The following is a 26,897-nucleotide window of genomic DNA, read 5'->3' on the forward strand; positions in this document are numbered from 1 at the left end:
CACTCCCATCTCCGGTTCTGTCCATAAACAGCCTTTCCATCTAGTTAGTTTGAAACACCATGGTAGTCTTAGAGTAGTAAGACTTCTTACATGGCTGCTGGCTTCCACCAGAGTGAGCATTCCAAAAGGTGCAGATGGAAGCTACAAGGCTTGTTATGGCCTAGCATCCCATGTCACATCTGCCCTATTCTATTGGTTAAAAATGAATCATAGGGCTAGCCTAGACTCAAGGGGAAGAGACTACATAAGGGCTTGAGTACTATTCATTGGAAGGCCATCTTTGGAGACTACCTAAAAAGAATTGATAGTTCCAATGGGTTACTTAGATCCCACTTAGAGGCAGTTCCAGATTTTACAGAGTTTGAAGCATATACAATTTGGAAGGCTTTCTTTGAAGAGTGGAAGGAGTCCAAGTAACTAGGGGCCCTGAAGCTAAAGCTTCATTAGCTTCACAGTCAATTTGCTTTTGACCTTCCCAAACCAGCTATGCCCTTCCTAAATCAGCTATGGTAAGAAAGCAAACACAGCTTTTAGGAGCCTACCTACTCTTGTGTACTAGGACAATTTCCAGGAAATAAGGAATCATTGTGCACTTTCTCTAGTCTTCACCGTTAGTGTTCAATGTTCAGTTCAATATAATCTGATATTTGAATGACTAAAACTCAGGTCTCCTGATGTCAATAAGTGAAATTTCAAATATACCACATTCCACAATGTTTTAAAATTAAGTTTTTTTACAAACAAAACAACAGAACTGGAAGGATACTTTTTTTTTTTTTTAACTTAGTATGCTTTCTATACCTATTTTCTCTGGCTGCTCCTTAAATGTTGATGTCTTTCAAAGATTGTTCTCATTCTGTCCTATTATCAGATAGCCTCTAGTCACATGATTTCATCCACCACCATAATCAGATGACTCTTAGTCCTCTATCCATAGCCCAGGCCTCTGTGGTTCCAAATATATACTAGACATGTCTATTTGGACGTCCCACAAGAATGTCAAGATCAGAAGATCATAAGTTAATTTATCTTTAGTCCTTACTATGATGAGGCACCATTCAGTCATTTTCAAAAATGTTTATTGACCATTTACTATATGCCAGGTAATAGGAATACAGTAGTAAAGAACACAAAGTCCCTTACTCCAAAGAGACATTAAATATGTAAACAGGGTCATTAGAGATTGTGATAAATGTTATGACAAAAACAGAGTGATGAGATAAGAGTAACTGGCGGAGGCCTCTTGCAGGAGGGAAGTCGGGGAAGAGCTTTCTGCAAAGGTAACATATGAACTTTGATTTGAAAGAAAAACACCATGCAAAGATGTGTGGAAAGAACACTGTAGGCAGAAAGAATAGCAAGTACAAAGTCCAAAAATAGGAAAGGGCTTAGTAGTCTTAGACAGCTAGTAGCAATGAAGTTAATGAGAGAGAATGACATAGTGGACTGATGGGAGGTAGGGGTCAAAACATACAGGACCTTGTATGCTATAGTAAGGAGTTGAAATTTAAAAATAACAGGCCACTGAACAGTTCTGAATTTAGGGGGTAAGAGGAAGCAAGGACAGCTCTCATGTTTTTTATTTCAGCACCCATAGATTGGTGTCACCACCACTCATTCAATCTCCAAAAGCACCATCCTCTACTTCTGCCATCCCCTTCCCCTCCACATCCAATCAGTCACTGTACTAGTTGGGGTTATCCAGAGAAACAAAACCAATAGCATGAGATGCGGGAGTACGCGCACACACGCGTGTGCGCGTGTGAATGTGTAGAGAGGGAGGGAGGAAGGGAGAGAGAGTGATTGATTTAAGGAACTGATTCACAGATTATAGAAACTGGCAACTCTGAAATCTGCAGAGCTGGCCATTAGGATGGAGACCCATGCAAGAGCTGCTGCTGCAGAGTCCAAAGGCAGACTGGAGGCAAAATTTCTTTTTCCTCGGTGTGGTTTTTTTAAGTCCTTTACCTGACTGGATAAGACCCATCCAAATTTTGGAGGATAATATGCTTTACCTCAGAGCTTACTAATTTAAATGTTAATCTTTTACAACAAGGATATTAACAACAACTAGTGTTTGACCAAAAACTGGCCTAGCCAAGCTAATGCATAAAATTAACCATCCCAGTCAACGAATTGTTTTGACCCTTAAATATTTCTCAATTAGTCCTTTCCTCTGTTACCATTGCTTTACTTTACTTTAGGCTTGTGTTCTCCTTTAATTAATTCATAAAATATTTGCTTTACGGTATTAGGTATTGTGCCAAATGCTGGAGATACAAATGTGAATAAAAGATAGACTGTGTCCTAGGGATCTTGCATCCCACCCTTTCATCTATCTTTATAATGGATGACTATATCATTGTCTCTCATACTTTAACGTAAAGATTCATCTGAGGATCTCGTTAAAGGGCAGATTCTGATTCAGTAGGTTTGGGATGGGGCCTGAGATTCTGCATTTCCAACAAGCTCCCCAAGTACTGCTGTAGATCAAGAAAAACTATGAGTAACTGAGCTGTAGAAAGTCTCTTGAAAGACCATGTTTATAAAACGTGTTTTTGTAGGAGCAGCGGGCTGGTTCAGTCAGAAGAGCCCAGGGGCACCTGGGTGGCTCAGTGGGTTAAGCCGCTGCCTTCGGCTCAGGTCATGATCTCAGAGTCCTGGGATCGAGTCCCACATCCGGCTCTCTGCTCTGCAGGAAGCCTGCTTCCCTCTCTCTCTCTCTGCCTGCCTCTCCGTCTACTTGTGATCTCTCTCTGTCAAATAAATAAATAAAATCTTTAAAAAAAAAAAAAAAAGAAGAAGAAGAGCCTGGCTGTGACTCTTAGTTCCCCAGTCCTGAGTTCCAGCCCCACCATGGGTGTAGACAGTGCTTAAGTACATAAATAAATAAATAAACTAAAAAAAAAAAAAAAGTGTATTTGTAGACTCCCTGAAAGGATACACAAGAAACAGAGAACTGTTGCTCCTAGAAAGAACTGAATGGCTGATCATTGTATATATTCTTTTATAACTTGAATTTTATACCAAGTACATGTATTACATATTCGAAAACAAATTAACAACTAAAGCAAAATAAAAACTTCTGAAGCTGCTCCCCTCTTAATACCCTGCAGTGGAGCCCAGTGACCCAAAGGAAAGAGTGCAGTTTAGCCCATCTTAAACCCTTTGTTATAATCAGTTTACCTATTCAGTTTATCTCCGATTGTGCCCATCAGATCTGGGACCACAAGACTTCCCTCCACAGGAAATGCACTTGAACAAATCTCACGTGGTCTTTCAAACTCCAGATACCGAATCACTTAAGCCAGGAAACCTTTCATGCATTCCGCCTCCCCCGCCCCCCTCCCCCGCCGTTAAAGTTACCTTTTCACATTTAACCTCATAATGCTTCTTTTTGTTGCAGTCATCACACTGTGTCGAAATTTTGTTTACATGTCTATCTTTGCTACTTGATTGTGCGCTCCTTGAGGACAAGCCTGGAGACTAGGCCTACCGCAGACTGAGTTCCGAAATTATTCTGCGAAAGAAGCATGTACTGGCCTCAAGGGGCTCACGGGAAGGGAAAATCCTCGAGTTCTGGGGCTCTCTTCGATCTCTTCGTGACTAACTCGAGGCAAACGTGCCAGGAGCTGAATTCGAGCACCCTGGCTAGGAAGACGGCCAAGAATGCGGCCCTGACCACTCGCTCCTTCCCGGGCGCCGGGCCCACGTTAGCTTCCAGAAGGAGCTTCCCTCCGCCAGAGCGCGACGCCCCATCCGAGGGTCCGTGCTGCCGGCCCACCGCCCCCACTGGCGGCCCTGGCGTCCACAGCCCGCTTCAGAGCGCAGCTTGGAAAGCTTGGGGGTCTCCTTGGTATCCGCCAACAGCCCCGGGCGGCGACCAAAGCGAACAGAGAGAGGGTGCACCCGACCGGTCGGGGCGGGGCTGGGGTTGGCAGGGAAGGGTGGCGAAGACACGCGAGGGCCAAGCGCCAGGCTAGGGGACGACCTTCTAACTTCCTCGCACTTACGTTTCCTCCCCGGAGCCCAGGCTGGGGCAGCCCTCCTCCTGACCGCTTCCTCTCTTCCCGCCCTATTACCTTCAGGACCACTACCTCCAAGCCACGGAGTACTGTACGCTCGGTCTCACCCGCCCGCCCAACTCCCGCGCCGGCGATCGCATTCCACGCCCCGCAGTCGCCCGCTCGCGCGTCGCCCCGCTGCCTCCGCCGCCGCCGCCGCCGCCGCAGCAGCCGCCGCAGCAGTACTCCAAGGGGGCGGGGCCTGGGCCTCGGCGCACAGTCAGCCACGGTCCCAGCCTGCCCCGCGCCGGCCAACGAGAGCAAAGCCAGTGACTCACCTCCGCCGCGCTAACTCCTCGGTAGCTCTCCCCTCACACACGCTCACACCCGGTTCGAGATGGCGGCGGCGGCAGCGGCGGGGGACTCTGATTCTTGGGGTGAGGAGAAGTTACGGGGCCAGGGCCTGGGTCGGCGCCGGCCTCAAGCCGAAGCAGGCACTAACGCGGCTCCCTCTCTTCCGTAGACGCTGACACGTTCTCCGTGGAAGACCCGGTGCGGAAGGTGGGGGGCGGCGGCACTGCCGGCGGGGACCGCTGGGAAGGCGAGGACGAGGACGAGGACGTCAAGGTGGGTGCGGGCCCGGGCTCCGGGCAGCGCGTGAGTGGACTGGCGCTGTCGCGGGTGGGGATGCCCGCCAACGGGCGGGCGGGTGGACTCTGGGCCCAGGGGCGCCGCCCGGGCCTGCGGGCTCTGGGTCCAGACGCGAGCTTTGGGTTCCCCGGTGCCCTTCTCTTCTCTGCTCGCCGGCCATATGGGCCGGAGTCGAGCGGCGTGGCCTTTTGGACTCATTGGTGAGGGCGGTGGCGGCCCCGGCCCCACCGTTACTTTAAGGGTCTGCACCCAGGCCTGGATCCCACCCGCCAACTGGCGACGGGAGGTGACAGCCGCGGAAGGGCCCGGTCCACGTGCAAACTTCATGGGCTGGAGGCGCTCTCCAAAAGGATCTGGGAAGTTGGGGATTGAACCCCATGGTTTCTCCCATATGGAAAGTATTGCAACCCACCTGCCTTGTTGAGCTCAGGCCTTCCTAGGGGCAGTAACTCATTTGTTTCCGAAAGCCCATTTGTAGAGTTTGTTCGAGTAGTTAGATGAATGAAATACTGTGGTTTAATTTCAGTCTTTTTTTTTTTTTTTTTTAAACACAAGACAAATAGAAGCAGTGAAGTGAAATAACTTTAGGCTTCCCACCCCCACACTGTGGTAAAAGGATGAACGAGTACTAAAATAGTCAGCGGCTAGTGGTCAGAAACCTAGGTAGTCCACACAGTGGTCTGGAAAACGGACAGTTGACAGAGTGAGTTACTTGTCTACATACGAAAGATGCCTAAGAAAATATTAGTTGGAGTAGACGAAGGGGCCAGTTTTTTTTCTCCCGTGCCTTGTTGATCTGAACCAGAATTACCTTTGTCGTTTTGTTTTTGAAGACTCCTGGGGACTCATCAAATGGCTTCAGATGACAGTATTACTAGTGCGTTCATTTTTTTAAGTAGCTAACAAACCTTTCAAGACCAAAATGTGAAGATTCTTATTAACAGAACTCTCAAAATCTTTTATATTTGTGCAGATAAAATTTTGTATGAATTGAGAAAATGATTTTTCTTGGCTTAAATGGCTTAGTGGTTGTTTTACTTTCCTAACTTCTACACTTCAGTACATATTGGGAAACCCTATTAAGTCCTTCTTGGGTTGAAAAAATTTAAGCTAGATAATCACTATGAACTTATTCCTACTTTTGTTTGGATTTTACCTTTTTCTCCTGAGTCTGATGAGGTGGATGTCCAATTTATGGAACAGCTTGAGGTTCAGGAATAATGTGAGCTTTGCAGACATTGGGAATGATAAATGAGTAGTACTCTTGTGAAGATACTTAGTCTATTTACATTTTGTATAAACATGGGAATGAACTGTGTATCAGTCTCATTGCAAGATATTAGTTACCTCCTTATATTGTAGTGGATTTTATGTTTTGAGCCTTCAGTTCAAATTTGTGCTTGCACTTTTTGTATTCTTACTGGATGCAGCTATTAGGACATCTGTTCTGGAAATTAGGAATACTTTAGCAAATGAGAAGAAAAGATTAGAGAAATCAGGAAAGAAGTACTAGAAAATGAAGTCTGAATGGAGTAGTCTGAAGTGATACCGTGAAGTAGCCTGTCAGAGATTATTGGATCTCAAGGGTGTCCAGTCCTGATAAATTTAATTCTGACCACTTGGAACTAAGAGATTTACAGGTTGTAAGAGACCATATAGGTCATCTTGTCCGCTCACTCTTTCAGTGCAGATTCTTTCTTTTATGCAGATATCTTATTGCTTTTACATAAATATTGAAGTTGGATCTTGGAGAAAAACTGAACTTGTCCATCTTATCTCTGAGTTGAAATATTGGTTTATTTCTTTTGAATTTCTTCAAGATTCCCAGGTTATGGTATTCAAAGAATAGTTTGATTCCTGGGCTTCGCAATCAGACCGACCGGGGTGTATTTTACTGCCTTGACGTTTTCTCTGTTCTTGTTCATAAACACGTTTTTTAATCTTCCCTTTTAGTGTCCTAATCTAAATTTTCATTATAGGAGATAACTTCAGGGGGTTGTTTTGCTTATTTATTTATTTAGGCTAGGGGGAAGGGAGAGAGAAAATCTTAAGCTGTCCACGCCTAGTGTGGAGCCTGAGGTGGAGCTTGATCTCATGAACCCGAGATCATGACCTGAGCCAAAATCGAGTCCAACACCAGCTCAGCCACCCAGGTGCCCCTGTTTTATACTTTATTTTATTTATTTATTTTTAAAGACTGTATTTATTTACTTGACAGAGATCACAAGTAGGCAGAGGCAGGCAGAGTGGGGGTGGGAAGCAGGCTCCCTCCCTGTTGAGCAGAGCCTGATGCGGGGCTTGATCCTAGGACCCTGGGATCATGACCTGAGCCAAAGGGAGAGACTTTAACCCACTGAGCCACCCAGGTGCCCCTGTTTACACTTTAAATATTTTAATATGTCTAGTGTTAGCAGAATTACCTAGTACTTGGGAGGCACTCCATAAATGTTAATACTCTCTTCAAGATGCAGTCTTGAAAAGAAACTAATTTTTCTGGCTAAAGGAAAATATGCTGGTTAGATCTGGTATCTGGGGGTTTACTTTGTGCCACATTTTGTGATTTCCTGAGCCAACTTCTCTCCATAAAGACTATTCACTCAGAAGTAAGTTCTCTCCATAGTAGCTATTTACTCCGAATTTTACTCAGAATGGGATGACTTTGGTTATCAAGCAAGTTTTTGCTTGCTTAGAGATTGCCAATCTAGAGTTCAATTTTGTCACTTTGGATGATAGTGAGTAATACCAAATTTCTGAATTATAGTGTTTTAGTACTTAATTCTTTAGTTAAGGATGTGGAAACAAGGCTTAGTTTTCATGAGATCAAATATTCATAACTTTTAAGTGTACAATGTATGAATTTTTTAAAAGTCTTCAAAGGTAAAATATGCAGAAACAGAATAACTTCTTTAGTTTATGTCATCATCTAGTGTTTAACCTTTAATGATATAGATTTAATGTAATTTGTAATGTCCTGAGAAATGAAAAGAAAATTGAGGTCTTTGTTACAGTAATTTGCTTCAGTAGTTTACTGTCTTTCAGTAGACATTAAAACATTTTGCTGCCCTTGACTTCTCAAATAGGTGTCTGGTATTGACAGAAATGGATTTAGGTGAAACCATAGAATTGTTAATATTCATGAGGAGAGAAGCCTGTACTTCTTCCCAGTTAAAAAGATGAGAACTAGGGTCCTCTGGCTGGCTTAGTCTGCAGAACATGCGACTCTTTAACTTAGGGTTGTAAGTTTGAGCCCCTTGTTGGTTGTAGAAATTACTTAAATCCTTTAAGAAAAAAAAAAAGGAAAAAAGAAAGATGAGAACTAGCAAACATACTCTCCTGTTAACATTTGCTTTATTTTACGTTTCTTACTGTCCTGATGTTATGCAGAGGTAGTGGGACAAATTGTTCACTTAGCATATTATCACAGCACTCCTTCCCTATTGCTGGAGTGATGTGCAGGATGTGTTGACTAAGAAGGCAGTGAGTACCTATCCTTCGCGAGCAGGGACAACACAACTTTTACTCCGTTTTACTAGTTTCCGAGCATTTCAATATAGAATAGATTAAAAGTTGAATTTATTTAAGGTGTGTAGAATTGTTTTGAGGAGACTTCTGGCTGTGTTCAAACATCTGTGGCATTTGCTCCTGTAATGCTATTATAGAATTTTTTGAGAATGGACTTAGTTGAAAACTGCCTGTCTCATCCTATCCATTCAGCCATCTTTTAGGATCCTCTCCAGCTCAATAGCTTAAATCTACCAGAGTAAGGATATTTTTTTCAAAAACTGGAAATAGCTGTTCTCTCTACTTCAGAGAAATGGGAGATTATTGGAAAATACTCGGAAGGTGGGCATTCTGCCAGGAAATGGTATCTTGAAGTGTGTGTGTAACTTCTTATGAAAAATTCAAGCATAAAAAGAGGTAAAGAGAAGTTTAATAAACCCATGCACAATCTTATTTTTTCTGTCTTTCCACTCACTGTTCTCCCCAACCAGATTATTTTGAGGTAAATCTCAGTTATATCATTTCAGTTCCCTGGTAGTTTTTATAAACTAGTAAGTTTTTAGTTAGATAGCATGTTTATTACTGGAAAATATTTACCTGATGTGTTTGTCATGCTGGATAACTGAAAATAAATAAGCCATTTGTTTATTGTTTAGTAACTTGATCTTGCTTTAGCCAAGCATTTAAAGTAGAATTGATTAATGAGAGTTAACAAAACAAAAACTTTTAAGTTCCTGGGGAAAACTGCCTGACCTGCTTTTAGGATTACTCTCTTTGGAAGGGTGACTAGTTCCAGATATGAGACAGGTAGGCATTGAGGTGGAATTCAACTGAGTGCTGAGCCATAATACATAGTAAGATGTTAAAAACTTAATGAATTGAATTAAATGAAGTAGAATTTATTGAGGCAGGTACCTTGGCTTCTAGAAGCCAGCATACTTCTGAGATTATGGAATAACATTTGGGCTTCTTTTATTTATTTTATTTTTTTGAAGATTTTTACTTATTTATTTGACAGATCACAAGTAGGCAGAGAGAGAAGGCAGGGAAGCAGGCTCCCCGCTGAGCAGAGAGCCTGATGCGGGGCTCAATCTCAGGACCCTGGGATCATGACCTGAGCCGAAGGCAGAGGCCTTAACCCACTGAGCCACCCAGGCGCCCCTGGGCTTCTTTTTAAAAACTGAATGTTTCTGGAAAGTCTACCCTTGCCAGAAGCCTGTTACAGAGTTCTGGGGCCTCTTAGAGCACGACAGTACAGCTTACAGAACATCAGTGAAAGGCTCTTTTCCTGCAAAAGGTTATTCTTTACCTAAACCAAACTACTTAAAGAAAAGTAAAGGAGTATGTGTTAATTAATGGATTCTTGCTGTGCGGCAAAAGAATTTTACCTTCCTTTGTAGCTACTTCTGTTTGATGATCTATAAATATATCTTGCTTAAGTTGGAAAGCATTTTCAGCCCTAAATGTGTTCTCTTACTGCATGTGACATTCTGTAGTTGTACATGATAAAAATGACAGATTAGCCAACTACTGGCTATATTATGAGGAATTTTTAAAAAGCAGGATTTAAAATTTTTGTTTTGTTTTCATTTCTAGTCCTGTTCAGTTGGGAAGCAGATTTTGTTTTTGTTGTTGTTTTAAAGATTGTATGTATGTATTTATTTATTTATTTATTTGACAGAGAGAGAGAGAGAGAGAGACAGTGAAAGAGGGAACACAAGCTGGGGGAGTGGGAGAAGGAGAAGCAGGCTTCCCACCGAGCAGGGATCTTGATGGGGGGTGGGGTTCTATCCCAGGACCCTGGGATCATGACCTGAGCAGAAAGCAGATGCTTAACCACTGAGCAACCCAGGCGCTCCGGGTAGCAGGTTTTAAACTTGAAAAGCAGTCAACTCTTTCAGAGAAATGGCTCAAATGATGTTGGGTGTGTATTGTAGAAGAGTATAGATAAGTAGTTTATAAACCGCCTCTGTTTTAAGGAAGCTAGCCATTTTACAAGAGCAACCTGGATGATTGTTTTAAAGACAAATTGAATATTATATTTAGCGGATTTATTACCTACCAAAATAATTGGGTAAGGAATTTACTTGTTATTGACAGGTAGTCTCTGGAACCAAATAGCCATTTAGAGCTTACTAAAGTACAGATTTAATTGCTACTTAAATGTGTTAATTTTAGTTGTTTCTTGAAGAACGTTTTTTGAATTTTATCTGAAGTTATTGTCAGGATTTACAAAGTCTGAGTGTTTATAGAAAATTGGGCAGATTTCGACATTCTACCTTACATGTACTTTTTGGGCACTTGGCAAATTTTATAACTAAGAAAACAAAAACTTTTAAGTTCCTGGGGAAAACTGCCTGACCTGCTTTTAGGATTACTCTCTTTGGAAGGGTGACTAGTCTCTTTGTTAACATCATTATGCTCCCTTCTTTAGGGACTTGTCCCCAGTGTGGTAGAAACTTCAGGGAAGATTTGAGTGCTCTGGGGTGAGGGGGACAGGCAAGTCTTGCTTTCATGGTTCTTTTATGAATGCAGAAGCAAGTGCCATAGCTGTTCCCAGGACTCTGTAGGAACCAGCTTTAGCTTCTAAAATCCATTCTGCGGTGGAATTCCAGGTAGCCTCATTATGTCTACACTGATGGGACAGTTTAACTTGAACGTCTAGAATAAGGTTTATGCTTTGATGGGGAAACCAGGAACAGGGATAAAGGTGTGGTGCATAGAGTTGGTATAAATGAGATACTGAGGGATCAGTGATATGGGTGGGGGTAATGTTTTACTGGGGGAGGGAACTGAGAAATGCTCCCCTGATGGATCTGCTTCTCCATTTTTGGATGTCCTGGGATGGAGCTACTCATTTTTAGCCATACTTCTCCCCTTTTGACCCCCTACTACCAGAGGCTGCTAGACGAGTTTCTTAAAATTAGTAGAAAATCATCACAGGCAATCTGAGGTAGGTAACTGATAGAATTGTAGCTGGGCATGATACCATATGCCATACCCTTCTCTTTGATGAGCTTTCCTGCAGTTCCAGCGGGACTTATTCCAGAACTGATTGAAAGAACACATTTTGGTGGGGGAGAGACCTAAATCTCAGAGAGTTATTGTATACGTTTCAGGGTTCAGGTAAGAAGTTATGTTTCTATGACACTTTAAAGGAACTTTTGTTCATTTAGAAGTGGTTCCTTAATTTTTTGGGGGGTTGGTTGGTTTGTTTTGGTTCTTTCATCCTTCATTATATTTCACTAAGATTTTGGGATAGGTGTCTCAGGGCCTTAATATTCTTATCTATAAAATAGGGATAGCACCACCTTATTTACAGAACTTTTGTTAGGGTTAACTGTTACTACTTGTAAGGCCCTTTGCACAGTGCCTGGTGAAAAGTAAGCACTTGATAAATGCTTTATCATCATCATCATCATCATCATCACTGTTATTAGTAGAGAGAGGTGAGTATTTGAAGTCAGCAAATAGGCTTCCTGTCTGAAGACCCACTCACAGACCCAGCTTTCTATATTCTGTGAAGATTAAAACAACAAAAAAACTCCTGGTGGTTAATTTTTATTTTTAGTTCTAGGGTTACTTTTGTACTGTGGTGTATTGATAACAAGCACTTAAGCAAACCGGTGAAATTACATAAACATTTGCTGTCTAATTTCTAATTTACGTATCTTAGATGTCCAAACAGTGACAAGCAGGTTTGCTTTCAGTCTGTTAACCTTGAATTGTAAGTTAAATTGCCAGGGTAAGGTGATTATGAAAATATTTTATTTTTTTTAAAGATTTTATTTATTTGTCAGAGAGAGAGAGAGAACATAAGCAGGGGGAGTGACAGGCAGAGGGAGAAGCACACTCCCCACTGACCAACTGAGCCTGATGCAGGACTCGATCCCAGGACCCTAGGATCATGACCTGAGCCAAAGGCACTCTTAACTGACTGAGCCACCCAGGCATCCCAAAATATTTTACTTTTCTACAAATTTCTTTCTACTCTGCTTGTAGACCACATGGCAGTCTTAACCAGGATTTTTAGTTCTTTGGTGGATTTTTATTAAAATCAAGGCTTGGTTAGTTTAAATACCTAGACTGATTTAGATTATGACCTGTCTTGTTATAAAACAGAAGCTTGGTGTCATAGTTAGGCTCATTAGTCACCCTCTGTATCCTCCAGTCACATCAGGGCCTCTTGCTTTGCATCTGCAATCCTGTGGCTCAGCTTCAAATGGCATGTCATTTACATTTCAAATGGTAGTTGCTGAGACAATGGCCAGGCTACCTGTAGATTAAAGCCCTATCTAAATACAAGGCTGTGTCTGCCCCTAGTAAATTTAAACATTCCAAATCTGTGGAGCCTTTGGAAAATTGTTTGATAATCAGTTTATATTTAGTGGCTCTGTTAGGTGTAGAAAAGACAAGAGTCTAGATCCACCTTAAAGTGCCCCACCCAAGTTAGGGAGTGGGTTCAAGAAGCTATTGATTAGCTCTTGACTGCTTTTAAATATTGGGTTTAAATATTATATGGATTTAATTCATTAATCAGGGTTGTGTTGAATGAAATACTTGAAATAATTGAACCACTGCATTTGATTTGATTTGATTTTTTTTTAAGATTTTATTTATTTATTTGACAGAGATCACAAGTAGTCAGAGAGGCAGGCAGAGAGAGAGAGAGAGAGAGAGGAAGGAAGGGAAGCAGAGAGCCCGATGCAGGGCTCAATCCCAGGACCCTGGGATCATGACCTGAGTCAAAGGCAGAGGCTTTAACCCAGGCGCCCCGAACCACTGCATTTGAGAAAGTAAGAAATATAAAGTCCTTTTAGTTTTTTATTTAAAACAGCTGCAAATTACTTTAAGAGAAGTAGTTCTGGCTTGGTTATCTTGTATTTTGTTAACAGGGAAGGTTTTTATAGAATTAGACAAGATGATATAAAAGTTAATACAGAAAAACAAACATGCAGGAATGGCTAGGAAAATACTAAAAAGCCTGAAAATCTATAAGGGAGGGACTAGCCCTGGCCTATATAAAAACATACTATAATTAAAGTAAGGGAAGCAGTATGGTATTGGGGCATGAAGAGAAAATAGCCGGATGGGATAGAAAGCAGAAATAGACCAAGTACCTGTGAAAATTTACTACATGGCAAAGCACTGGACTCGGGTGGAGCTCCTCTGCTCAGCAGGGAGCCTGATGTGGGGCTCAATCCCAGGACCCTAAGACCATGACCTGAGCCGAAGGCAGAGGCTTAACCCACTGAGCCACCTAGGCACCCTCAGGTGGACTTTTTAATAACCAAAGCTGTGACAGTTGGGTAACCATTTGGAAATAGAATAAGATCCATACTTCATACCACACAGAGAAAAAACTCCACATGGACCAGAGATCTTGTTGAAAAACAATGAAAGTGTATATATTCTAGAAGAAGCTGGCTTGAAATCCACAGGCAAGAAAAGATTGATAAATTTTACTGCATAAATACTGTGGGGTGCATACACTTCATGGGGAAACACTAGAGGTATTTCCGTAAAAGAAGAAGGTAATCATCATTATCGCTGCTACCATTCACAGTGTACAAGAGTTTAGTGAGTGTAATTGGAGAAATCAGTTGTGGAGGCATAAGAATTGGTAAAGAAGTAGAGCATCTGGGTGGCCCAGTCGGTTGAGTGTCAAAGTCTTGGTTACAGCTCGGCTCATGATCTCTGGGTCATGGAATCTGGGGCTTCAGGCTCTGTGCTCAGTGGGGAGTCTGCTTGAGACTCTTTCTCTCCCCCCACCCCTGCTCTCTCTCTCTAATAAATAAATGTCTTTAAAAAAAAAGAACTGGTAAAGAAGTAAAGCTATTCTCATTTGCAGATGATATGTAGTACACTTGGAAAACCCTAGGGAATCAATGAAAAGTGATAAATGAATTTTAAAAAATTCAAATATAAGGTAGCAGGATATAAAATTAACATATAAAAGTCAATCATATATACAAATAATAACCAGTTAGAGGACAACAGGAAAAAACCCGTATTTACAGTAGGAACACAGAAATTTTTAAGAATGTACCTAAAGAGAAATTCACAAATCTTCTAAGAGAGAAACTTTATTTTTTTTTAAAGATTTATTTATTTGAGACAGAAAGCATGGGCAGGGGAGAGGGAGAAGGAGGCTCCCCACTGAGCAGAGAGCCTGCTGACCCAGAGCTCGACCCTGGGATCATGACCCTTCCATGCACCCCTAAGAGAGAAACTTTAAAACAAGTAAACTTGAACAAATGGAAAGACAGACCTTTTCCTTCGCGTAGCTCAACATCATGATGTCTGTTCTCCCAACATTAATTTATAATTTTAATGCAATACCAAAAAAATTCTAATAAGCTTGTTTCCGTGGAGTTAGAAAAGTTGGTAATAATGTGCACACGGAAAAAAGTAAACATGCTAGAATTATTAATAGAGGTCCTTTTCTTTAGGATAACTGGGATGATGATGATGATGAAAAAAAAGAGGAAGCAGAAGTAAAACCAGGTGAGCCACTGGGGTTCTTTCATTTTTGGTTTTCAGTCTTGGTGAGCGTTTAGTGCTTATGTTAAGATACATGATGGAATGGTCACAAAACTGAAAATTTGGGTGTTAAGAAACCCAAACATCCTTCTGTTCTCCCTTTATTCTCTTCTCCCATTTCTTCTCTCCCTCAAATCGTAAACAGATTGGATCCTGCCTGCCGCTTTCTGTTTGAGTGCTGCTGTTAGGAGAGAGTAGAGGGTGTGGCCTCATATTTTAATGATCTAAATTCTGCTGAAAGTGCTGGAGAAATACGAAGGGAGGTGTTGGGGCCTTAAGGATCAGATCAGAGAAGAGAAAGGAAGAGTCCTAGAACTTTCCCATTCTTATTTGCCTGTAAATCACGAACTGGGAGAAGTTGGTCTCTTGAAGTATACAAGTGTTAGATGTCTGTCTCATCCATAAACTGGAAAATATTCAGGGTAACTGATTAAAACATTTCTTTCAGAAGTAAAAGTTTCAGAAAAGAAAAAAATAGCAGAGAAAATAAAAGAGAAAGAACGGCAACAGAAGAAAAGGCAAGAAGAAATTAAAAAGAGGGTAAGTACCATTCATTTCCTGCAATACAGAATTCTCACATCAGTAGTAGTACAGTGTCTTAACGGACAGCAAATATTACCTGGCAATCTGAAGGGCTTTGTAAAGACTGTTAATGGACACTTTCAGGTAAGTGAATCCCCAAACTGAATTTGTGGGTTTTGCAAAAAGCTAACCCAGAAGTTTTATGTATTAGAATGCCTTTTAAGTTTCCACAAACATTTGGGACAGTCATGGTTGTGTAGTACCACAGTCAGTGATTTTTGCCAGTGCCTGCAGTTCTTACTAGTTGTGATTAGTCTTTATTTGTGGTGTACATATTGAGTGAAATACAGAAAGTATCCATTTCTCTGCCATGTACCATATGTTGTTTTTGTTCCTGATTATTTGGAGGACGATCAGGAATACTGTATTAATTTTTTTAATAGAAAATACATTTACATGATTAAAAAAACAATGGTAAGAAGAACTCCCAACTCTTCATTTATTTATCCTGTTTTTCTCCCTCTATCCCTTAAGTGATTTCGGTTTCTTACATCACTGAGGTATCTTTATGTATTTGGATATTCCTATATATTCTTATTCCTTGCTTTTTAAAAATAACATATAATGTATTATTTGTTTCAGGGGTGCAGGTCTGATTCATCAGTCTTAACACATTTCACAGTGCTCACTATAGGACATTCCCTCCCCAGTGCCCATCACCCAGCCACCCCATTATTCCATGCTTTTCTTAAGTTTTTTAAAATTTTTATAGTTTTCACCTTACTTTATTTAATATATCATTTAATGTATTTAATCTTTTCATATCAGGTTATAGAGTTTTTTATTTTTTTCTTGGCTTTTCATTCAGAAAAATTTCAAACATAGAAATAGAGAAAGTGAATAATCTTATGTGTCACCTAAGTTTAACAGTTGCTGATATGCCATATTTGCCTCATTAACTCTTTTTGTAATTAAAATGTAATCAAGGGGCATCTGGGTGGCTCAGTCGTTGGGTGTCTTCCTTCAGCTTGGGTCATGATCCCAGGGTCCTGGGAGCTCCCTCCTTGGTAGGAAGCCTGCTTCTCCCTCTTCCACTCCCCTTGCTTGTGTTCCCTCCCTTGCTGTGTCTCACTCTATCAAATAAATAAAATCTCTTTTAAAAAATGTAATCAAGGGACACGTGGGTGGCTCAGTTGGTTGGACGACTGCCTTCAGCTCAGGTCATGATCCTGGAGTCCCTGGATCGAGTCCCGCATCGGGCTCCCAGCTCCACAGGGAGTCTGCTTCTCTGACCTTCTCCTCGCTCATGTGCTCTCTCTCAAATAAATAAATAAAATCTTTAAAAAAAAATGTAATCAAGTACATAACAGACATTTTGCATTTTATCTTGAAATACTTTAGTATGCATCTCTGAAAGAGCAAAGCTATTTCTCACATGATTACATACCTAATAAAGTGAACTGTAATTTTTTAACATCCTCTAGTATTCAGTTTGTATGCATTTTTCTGATTGTCCCCAAATGTCTTTTATGTATGGTTTGTTCAGACAAGGACCTTGCATTACATGAGTTAACACATCCTAAGTCTCTGGAATGTCTCTATTTTTTTTTTTTTTAAGATTTTATTTATTTGACAGAGAGAGAGATCACAAGTAGGCAGAGAGGCAGGCAGAGAGAGGGAGGGAGAAGCAGGTTCCCCACTGAGCGGAGAGCCCGATGTGGGGCTCGATCCCAGGACCCTGGGATCATGACCTGAGCCGAAGGCAGAGGCTTTAACCCACTGAGCCACCCAGGCGCCCCTGTCTCTCTCTCTTTAAAATGACATTGCCTTATTGAAGAGAGGAGCCCAGTTGTCTTATAAAACATCCCACCTTCTTGATTTGTCTGATGGCTTATAGTCTAATTATAGTCAGTTTCCTGTAACTTGGCAGATAAGTCTAAAAGTTGAATTGGATTCAGATTAAACATTTTTAGTTGGAATCCTTGAGAGGTCATGCTGTGTGCTTCATATTGCATCACATCACACCAGGAGTCACATAATGTCTGTCCTATTATTAGCAATGCTAAAATTGATTACTCGGTTAAGGTGGTAACATCCTTCTGTTATAAATTTAGATATCCTTGCAAGTAATCCAGTTTGACGTTAGCCTCTCACCCATTTGTTTAGTATTAGTGATGATTGTTGCCTAGTGTTATTAGGGATTGCAGAATGGTGATTTTTCTCATCCTATGATTTCTCTTCCATTTATTACTGGCTGGCTTCCCCCGCACCCCCAAGAAGGAAGAAGTAAGAAACTGTGTTGTTTGGTTACTTTGGATATGGTTTTTGCTGGAAGAGTAAAAGCTTAATTGTTTTAATTACCAATTTTTCAGACTAAGGAGGTTGTGTAAAAATACTTGATGCTGAAAAATGAGGGATTTTTGTGGGTTTCTTCTTTTTCTTCTTCTTCTTCTTTTTTTTTAAGATTTTATTTATTTATTTGAGAGGGAGAGAGGGAGGGAGAATGAGAGGAGAGGTAAGCGGGAGAAGAAGCAGATTCCTTGCTGAGCAGGAATCCCGATGTGGGACTTGATCCAGGGACTCTAGGATCATGACCTGAGCCGAAGGCGTTCGTTTAACCAACTGAGCCACTCAGACGCCCTGTCAGTTTCTTTTTGAGTGAATTTGTGGATCTATAGGTTTTTATAAATTCATTGTTTTACTCAGATATAGTAATTATTTTTTTGATGCTCAAATTGTCCCAAGCTTTATCCAGTAGGAAACCCTTTAAGTTGTTGAAACTTCATCTTTTTGACAGAATCTTTGAAAACTTCCTTGCTTTCTGACAGTAAGAAGTGTTGGGCTCACCTGGTAAACTCTCTTCTTTAGGCCTGGAATCAGCTACTACTTTTATGGTTCTTTTTAGTTGGAAATGATATTAAGTGGCCAAATCTAGTTGCTAGTAGGACTCACTGAGGTGGCTTTCTAGACCCTTTTTTATGGGTGAAGCTAGGAAGTTCATAAATGTACAGGAGAGTGTGTGTGTATATGTGTTGTGTGTGTAAGCATTAGTTCATATTGATGTTTTCTCTTATTCTGAAAATACTGGTTTCTGATAATGTTAACATAATTTTTATTAGCTTTTCTACAATACCAGTAATACTAACAATGTAAAGCTACTGAATCAAGTTTAGGATTTCCTTGCAGTTCTTTTTGGGCTTAGAATATTTCCTACTAAGGATGTAGAATTAGGTCCTGGGTTCTAAAGTCATTAGTATTATTTTCCCTGTATATTTTGATATACATTTTAGAGTCATTTTGTTTCCATTTTTAAGGTTTTCTTTTCTTTTTAATTTAACTTTATCCTTTAAACATGAAATGTGTTCAGAAGTCAAAACTATACCGAAATGATACACTCAGAAAAGTCTCAGACATCCATTCTTATTCTATCCTCTTTATCCTGTTCCCTGACACTTCCTATAAGAAACCATTTTTATTAGTTTTTGGTTTATTTATCCTTTTTTTTTGGTAGCTGTATGGTATTCCATTGCCTCAATGCACCATATTTTATTTGACCAGTCTTCGAGTGATGGGACAGCTAGATTTTTTTCCTCCTAGTCCTTTACTTGATTAACAGTACTTCCATGAATAACCATATGTGTTTGTCATTTCTGATGGGTGTAGTCACATTTGCAGGATAAATTCCCAAATGAGAGATTGCTGGGTCAAAGGGCAAATCATACTTGTGGTCTTGATAAATGTTCCCAGATTGTCCTGTGTATGGCATTGTACCAGTTTGCATTTGCCATTGACAATGTATGAGAGTGCCTGCATCCCCCAGTTAAGAACATTTTAGGTACTTTTTAATAATTTGTATTTGTGTATCTAAATATATCCACAGGTGTGTTTCTATGATCAGAACAAGTAATAGAATCTTATAACTCAGTCTAAGAAGCCATCTTGATTAGGTCTTTCTTGGTCATTGAAATTAAGATTTATACTTTTAAAAAAAATATTTTATTTATTTATTTGTCAGATAGAGAGAGAGAGAGCAAACATAGGCAGAGGCAGAGAGTGAAGCAGGCTTCCCTGCTGAGCAAGGAGCCCAATGAAGGACTCGATCCCAGGACTCTGGGGTCATGACCTGAGCCGTAGGCAGTGACTTAACCGACAGAGCCACCCAGGCATCCCTGTACTTCTTTTTTGTATCTTGGTATTAGTCTCCAACATAAAGGAACTTTAGATAGTTTGTCTTAGGTCAAGTATTAAGATATGTTCAGTTTTGATGCAGGAAATACTTAATGATGTCCAGATCTATGAAGATGGTTAAGTCATGATATTTCCCTGAGAAATAGTCTGAGATTTCTTTAACTTGGCATAATGACATTTCTTATTTCATCTTCTTCATGAGAAACAAAATCCTGTGTATTATAGAAGTGGACTTCTGAATCAGAATCTTGTAAACTGCACGGACATGGATGACCACAAATGGCACAAGCTCCCTCTGCTTTGTTCCCACTTCAGTAAATACTGTCACAGATTTTCCCTCATAGTAAAATGCATTTGTTGTAGGCAACATCATAGCATAAAGAAATGATATTCACCAAACCATTAACTAGCATCTCAGAGGACTAGGACTGGGAAATAAGCAGTAAGTTGTATTGTATGTGTTTAAATTTGTTAATAAATGATAATATGTTACTTTTTTTTTTTTTTTTAAGATTTTATTCATTTATGTAAGAGAAAGCACACAAGCGGAGGGGCGGGGGGAGAAGCAGAGGGAGAGGGAGAAAGACTCCCCACTGAGTGGGGAGCCCGACAGGGAACTCATCCCACCTGAGATGAAGGCAGACACTTAACCAGCTGAGCCACCCAGGCGCCAGATAATGTTACTTTTATAATAGTAACAATAGGAAAAGATAAATTCTTTTTACCATTCATTGAAAAAAGAACTTTTTTTTTTTTTTTTTTTTTTTTTTTTTGACATAGAGAGATCACAAGTAGGCAGAGAGGCAGGCAGAGAGAGAGGAGGAACCAGGCTTCCTGCCAAGCAGAGAGCCCGATGTGGGGCTCGATCCCAGGACCCTGGGATCATGACCTGAGCCGAAGGCAGAGGCTTCAACCCACTGAGCCACCCAGGTGCCCCGAAGAAAGAACATTTTTTATGTTTGCGTGGTACAGTTGACCTTTGAACAATATGAGGGTTAAGGGTGCTGACTCCCTGCACAGTTGAAAATCCACATACAACTTTTGACTCCCCCAAAACTTAACTACTAATAGCTTACTGTTGACGTAAATAGCACATAATTTTGTGGTTGTGTGTATTATATACTATATTCTTACAATAAAGTAAACTAGAGGGGGGAAAACGTTACTACATCATAAAGAGGGGGCATCTGGGTGGTATAGGTTAAGTGTCTGACTGGACTCTTGGTTTCAGCTCAGGTCATGATCTCAGGGTCATGAGATCCAGCCCTGTGTCGGGCTCCACACTGAGCACTGAGTGTACTTCAGATTCTCTCTTCTTATGCCCCTCCTGTTTGTTCTCTCTCTCAAATAAATAAATCTTTTTAAAAAAATCATAAAGAGAAAATGCATTTAATAGGCTATACTTATAAAAAAAAAATTGTGACTAAGTGAACCCATGCAGTTCAAGCCTGTGTTATTCAAGGGGTCATCTGTATTGTCATATGGATGTGCTATACTTTATTTAACTTTTCTGTTGTTGAACATCTGGGTTGTCTCTAGATGTATTTGAAATTATAGGTAATGCTCCATTGGACCTCCTTGTGGCTAAATGTTTGTGTGCATCTTTGGTTTCTTAAGATAAATAACTAGAAGTGGAATTATTTGATTCCATATAAATCATATAAAAGTATTTTAAGACTTCATACGTATTTCCAAGTTGCCCTAGAAAGGTTGTTTCAAAATGTGGTCTTTAGCAGAAGAATATGAAAGTGCAATCTTTCCCTTTTCTATAGTCTCGATTCCATATTTTTTCAAAAGGCTATTTTGGAAATAAACCCATTCTCTCACATTACCGCTGTGTTAACCTTCTGTTACTATGGACAGGTTGCTTAACCTCTCTGCGCCTAGTATTTTATTTCATGTAAAATCAGGGTAAGAATATCTAAAGCATTGGGGTGCCTGGGTGGCACAGTTGCTTAAGCATCTGACTCTTGGCTTCAGCTCAGGTCGTGATCTCAGAGTCGTGGGATTGAGCCCCATGTCGGGCTCTCACTTATCATGGAGTCTGCTTGAGATTCTCTCTCCCTTTGCACCTCGTGCTTGCTTGTTCTTTCTCAAATAAATAAATGTTTTTTTTTTTTTAAAGATTTTATTTATTTATTTGATAGAGATCACAAGTAGGCAGAGAGGCAGGCAGAGAGAGAAGAGGGGAAGCAGGCTCCCTGCTGAGCAGAGAGCCCGATGTGGGGCTCGATCCCAGGACCCTGGGATCATCACCTGAGCTGAAGGCAGAGGCTTTAACCCACTGAGCCACCCAGGCGCCCCTCAAATAAATAAATCTTAAAAAGAAATATCTAAAGTGTCTAGAAGGATGCCTGAAATACAATAAATACTTTATAAGTGTTTGCTATTATTTATATGTGTTTATAAAAAAAATTCACACAATACAAAAGTGTACTGGTCCTTTATAATGCCCGCTGTTTTAAAACTTCCTTTCTGTCTTAATTTTAGTTAGAAGAACCTGAAGAACCTAAAGTGCTAACACCAGAAGAACAATTAGCAGATAAACTGCGACTAAAGAAATTACAGGAAGAATCAGACCTTGAATTAGCAAAAGAAACTTTTGGTAAGTGCTGGTGATTGCAGTGAAGTATTGAAGTTCCAGGTGAATAATGTGGAAATGTTACCAAATACTAAAATTTAGAAAGTATATACTTTTTTGAAATAATAATACTGGCTTAGATATTAGAAAGTAGTTTTTAATGTTTTTATTTGAGATTTCATTGCTTAAGGTAGAGTGAGATACATGTTCAGATTTTTGAAAAATTGTTTTGAGTATCAAGTAAAAGATTATTAAGATAAGTCATTGGACCCAAATAGAGTATACTGCTGCTTTAAATATATTTATCAGATGGATGAAATTTGGATGAAATGTGAGGCTTGTAGCTTTGTGGTTTAAATTTCGAACTGACTATAGGGCTGTGCCTTTGCTCAGGGTCATTTCTTTCTGTGACCCTTCTTGGCCCTCACCATGCCCTGTCTTTGGAGGGCTTCCATTTCTTTGTGCCACCCTTGCAGCTATGGTTGGTACATGAGATAAAAGATACTTTAGGGTCTTGTGCCCAGTTGAGTTCAGAGTGCTAGGGGTAAAGGGTAAAGGGTATAGTAAGAAACATGGCCAAAGAAACAGATAAAAGCTCTCATTTTGTTTAAGCTCATTGTTGTCGTTACCTATTGAGTACTTTTCAGAGTAGAAGATCATGTTGAAACATTAAATAACTTTGAAATTGAAACCTAGAGCTAATAAGGATATAGTTATCTTGATTTTTACCCCCTCCTTCGTCTTTTTTAAAATGGATCAAGCAGGCTCTAATGATCCTTCTCCTTTCTGTGGGAGGTGTGATTTTTCTCTCCATGAGTTGCCAGCAATCTCGGAGGAGTGGCTGTGATGCTCCTGTACTCTGGTGTGTGCTCAGCATGTCTTAGCTGCACTCATCTCATTACAGAGGGCGTTGCAGCTATTATCCAGTGTTTTCATAGGATGGTAATAAGCCACCCATATGTTTATTAAAGAGAAGAGTTTACCTGGTACCCATAAATTCTAATATGGGACCACAATTATAGATTAAAAGGCAAAAATATGCATTCATACGGGCATCATTTGGTTAGTAGGGTTTTAATGTTGTGTTTCTCATGCTGAAATACTGAATCAGTGATATTGTTAACAACTAATTCACTTTACTATTGAGGAGGCTATAGAATGTACTATCTCTTAGCCTAGAATCCTTTTAGGCCAGATTTATTTTTCCTTTGGGATTTAACACATGGTTTACCCCTGCTTTGCCTCTGGAGTCAGTTAGCTGGATACTTTCACGGGAACCATCTTTAATTTTTTTGCATTTTCCTTCTCTCTGCACTTTCCTTTGGGCTCTTCTTGGACCTATGCTTTAAGAGCATCCCTTTTGTGCCAAGGACTCCTTTGGTGGTCTGCTAAAGACTATGGGTCTGTTCTTAATATGTTTTTAAATGCATAAAATAAAATACATAGGGCTTTACTTAGTGAGGAAGCCTACTGAAATAGGTATCAAAATATTAAAATAACTTGAGATACAGTAAGAATGTGCTTCTTTATTAATGCATTAACTAAGAGCCAGTGTCAGATCTAATAGTAATATAATTTGAAAACATTATTTCAGGATAACTACACCTGTAATGTGATATGAAAATACCTGATCTTTTATTGGTAACAGGTTTTGCTAATATCACTGTGAATCGTTGCCTATAATCAAAATGAAAGGAAATGCTAAATTAGAGGTTAGTGAAAATAAAGCTATAAATTTTTTTCTGATCCAAATTCACATACCTCCTGATTGCTGTCCAAGGACTCCAGTGGACCTATGTTAAGAACCTGTGCTTTAGCATGAAGTAACAGGGTAGTTCAGCTATCTAGTTGGTTTATAAATGTGAAAAAAAAACCCTTTCTGATATTTTTAGTGCTTCCTCTTCTCCTGCAGGTGTTAATAATACTGTTTATGGAATAGATGCAATGAACCCATCTTCAAGAGATGACTTCACAGAGTTTGGAAAGTTACTAAAAGATAAAATTACACAATATGAAAAGTCACTATATTATGCCAGTTTTTTGGAAGCTTTAGTTCGAGATGTGTGTATTTCATGTAAGTAATTCTAATCTCTATCTTTGTGGGTGGATTTTAGGAAGGGCACATCATACTCAGGAGGATGGAGGTTGACTATTTTTTCGCATTCTATAATAAACATAGGATTGATTTTTAGAAGTTACCTTGGGAATGTTCTGCAAAAAGTATGAGTGGTTTTGTTTTTTGAGGCGGCCCTCTTCATGTTTTTAAAATGGCTTCCCAAAAGGGACATCTGAGCTTTGCTGACCCAGCAGCTAACAAAATACTAGCTTCTTCTTTTATCTAATTATATCTTAAAGGGACTCATAAGTATCTTTTGGGGAAAATGATCCCTGAGTGTATGGAATTTTAGACCTGAGGGAGACCACAGCAAATGTCTTTTCCTTTTACAAACAAGGAAGCCTGTGACTTGGTTTAAGTTGCTCAACAGAGCTGGTCCCTATTCTTTGGGTCCATTGGTGTGGTGCCATGCCCTGAGAGTCCTACATTTCAGAGGCAGGGTGTGTGGGAGTTAAAAACCAGGGGTGGAGTGACACTAGTGTGGAAGGGACTGTTTTTGCTGGTATTTGCTGTGGTTAAGATTGAGAAAAAGGAATTCTACACAGTGAACTTTAAACTGGGTTTTCCTTGAGAAATCTTTATCACACTGGAGGTTCTGAACTTGATCAGTGATATACCCATGGCTGGTATTTTATTTGCATGTACTTTTCCCCCCCCTATTTTTGAAGGTGCTCTCAAATGAAAACTGAAACACTTTTTTGGTAGCTGAAAACTGGTATCTGTTTCCCAGCTTGATATTTCTCTAAGGATGGAAGGATGTGTTGTCCTGTAAATAGGCTTGTCTCCAGTGGGACACTGAGATCTCTGAGGCGCCTACTATTTTCATTCTAGTTCCTCTGGTTGAAAATGGAGACCCCAAGGGGTGGAGAGTTGTCATTTGTAGTTTTAAGACTCGTTCCACCTTCATTTAGCCACTCCTTACTGCGCATTTGAGGACTTGTTGTGGAAAGGCATGGTAATCTTCTATATGGTCTCCCCACCCCCAATTCATGTGCATAGATTGAGTAAGGAAGTATGGTAGGGAGCACTGTGAGCTCTGAAGACATTCTTCCTTTCTCTGAATAATGGTGTCTTGGTTATTACAGGATATTATAAAGAAATTTAAGTAATTCTGATTTGTGGGCCTAACCATAGACTGAATGATTCTTTACTGTCTTACATTTAACAGGACAAATTCATAGGCTTTCCAAAGTTACTGAAATTAATCATGGCCAAATTAGATGTGGTATTCCTTTTTTTTTTTTTCCCTTAGTGGAAATTGATGACTTGAAAAAGATTACCAATTCACTGACTGTGCTTTGCAGTGAAAAACAAAAGCAAGAAAAGGTAAGAACAAGCATGCGGAGGAAATGTATATTCCAGGAGGACGGGGATGTAGGCCTAATATTCTGAACAAGTGTAGTAGGAGCCTGAACTAAAGCTTTATGTTGGAACAGAGCAGGAGTGAGTGCCATTACCATCCTCTTGTTTACAGACACGTTCATGGTTTTCTTTTGGGAATTAATAGAAATTGCCCAGGGTTAGGGTCTGGGATCTCCCTTTGAGAACTAAAGCTTTTTGGTACCAGAGGCTTTGTTTGGTATCTGAGGGTTTCTGTACCAGAAAAGATACTCCCAGTAGGTAGGCTCATAAATTCACTCTCTTTTGTCTTTAGCAAAGCAAAGCCAAAAAGAAGAAGAAAGGTGTGGTCCCTGGAGGGGGATTAAAGGCTACCATGAAAGATGATCTGGCAGATTACGGTGGCTATGATGGAGGATATGTACAAGACTATGAAGACTTCATGTGACATTTTCTCTTCTCCTGGTGTCTTCTTTCTGTTGCCCACAATCCCTTCAACATGTAGCACAACTTCCTTTCCTTTCAGTTCTGCCAAATGCTACAATCAGAAGTGCAGTATCTTTTGTGCTGGTTATTTAACCCCTTGACACTTAGGTGCTAATGTGCGAATGAGGGAACTTGGATCTTGCTGCCAAGGGGTTAAAATTGGGAACCTCAGTTGCTACTAAATCATAGTTTAAAAAAGAAAAAAAAAAGCCACAAAAACCTAATAATGTTGTCATTGTTGCTCTCTGATTCCATAGCAGCAGTCACTGAATTGGAAACAAAGGTTGCAACATGACAAAAATTGTGTAGTATTTACCAGCACCATTCAGTAATACAGCCTTAACCATACCTCCTTGAACTACTTCATAACTTGTCAAGAAAAGCAGTTTGCGGCAAGGGCATGTGGTGTGCACCTAGTATTAAAATTGCTTTGTCTTAAAATTGAGCGTGAGGATATTAAAAAAAATACATTGTGAAGAAGACTGCTTATCTCAGAGTGAAGATACAACAGCTGAAAAGCACTAGCTTGATATTTAAAAATTAAATGACCAAACCCTCCAACTTTGAAGCTGAAGAAGGTAAACCTCTCCATTATTGCACTGCATTACAACTTGTGGAATCTCTTGAATGCATAGACTGCCTAGTTCCTATTTATCAGACTGTTCTACGGATGGAGTGCTTCAGATGGGGGAGGGAAGCTCTTTACCTGTTTTATTTCCCTGATTTAAGTGACAATTCTCCTTTGTTCTCTTAGGCTGCAGTGGAATAACTTTAACAGGGTTTTGGCATTTCCTTTCCTTTATAAAACATGCTCAGCAAACTGCACCAGTTGACTACAGTTTCGTAAATTGTTATGTTAACAATTATGACATCTGCAATGTTTTATAAAAGCAACTAATTTAATAAAATCACTATTGTGAGGACTTAAATTTTGTGTTAACTCCCAAGAGATAGTTTTCGAGGGTAT

General features: G+C 40.1%; 1 protein-coding gene across 1 annotated transcript; it reads left to right on the plus strand.

The window, feature by feature from the left end:
* The first annotated feature begins 4,401 nt into the window (after window positions 1-4,401).
* On the plus strand, window positions 4,402-26,859 carry EIF3J (eukaryotic translation initiation factor 3 subunit J). The gene is made up of 8 exons (XM_047737065.1): window positions 4,402-4,441; window positions 4,528-4,631; window positions 14,609-14,663; window positions 15,148-15,239; window positions 21,900-22,014; window positions 23,903-24,064; window positions 25,359-25,432; window positions 25,761-26,859. Exons 1-8 carry the CDS (start codon window positions 4,402-4,404, stop codon window positions 25,890-25,892), a joined length of 774 nt encoding a protein of 257 aa, XP_047593021.1. The 3' UTR covers window positions 25,893-26,859.
* Window positions 26,860-26,897: the final 38 nt, after the last annotated feature.

This window comes from Lutra lutra, chromosome 7, assembly GCF_902655055.1.
Source record: "Lutra lutra chromosome 7, mLutLut1.2, whole genome shotgun sequence".
Taxonomy (NCBI): Eukaryota; Metazoa; Chordata; class Mammalia; order Carnivora; family Mustelidae; genus Lutra; species Lutra lutra.

What these genes read in the sequence shown, in the direction of transcription:
- EIF3J (XM_047737065.1), top strand. Translation starts at nt 4,402, where the DNA reads ATGGCGGCGGCGGCAGCGGCGGGGGACTCTGATTCTTGGG. An exon ending in ACGAGGACGAGGACGTCAAG is followed by an intron (nt 4,632 to 14,608) that starts GTGGGTGCGGGC and finishes CCTTTTCTTTAG; the next exon opens with GATAACTGGGATGATGATGA. An exon ending in AAAAACAAAAGCAAGAAAAG is followed by an intron (nt 25,433 to 25,760) that starts GTAAGAACAAGC and finishes TTTTGTCTTTAG; the next exon opens with CAAAGCAAAGCCAAAAAGAA.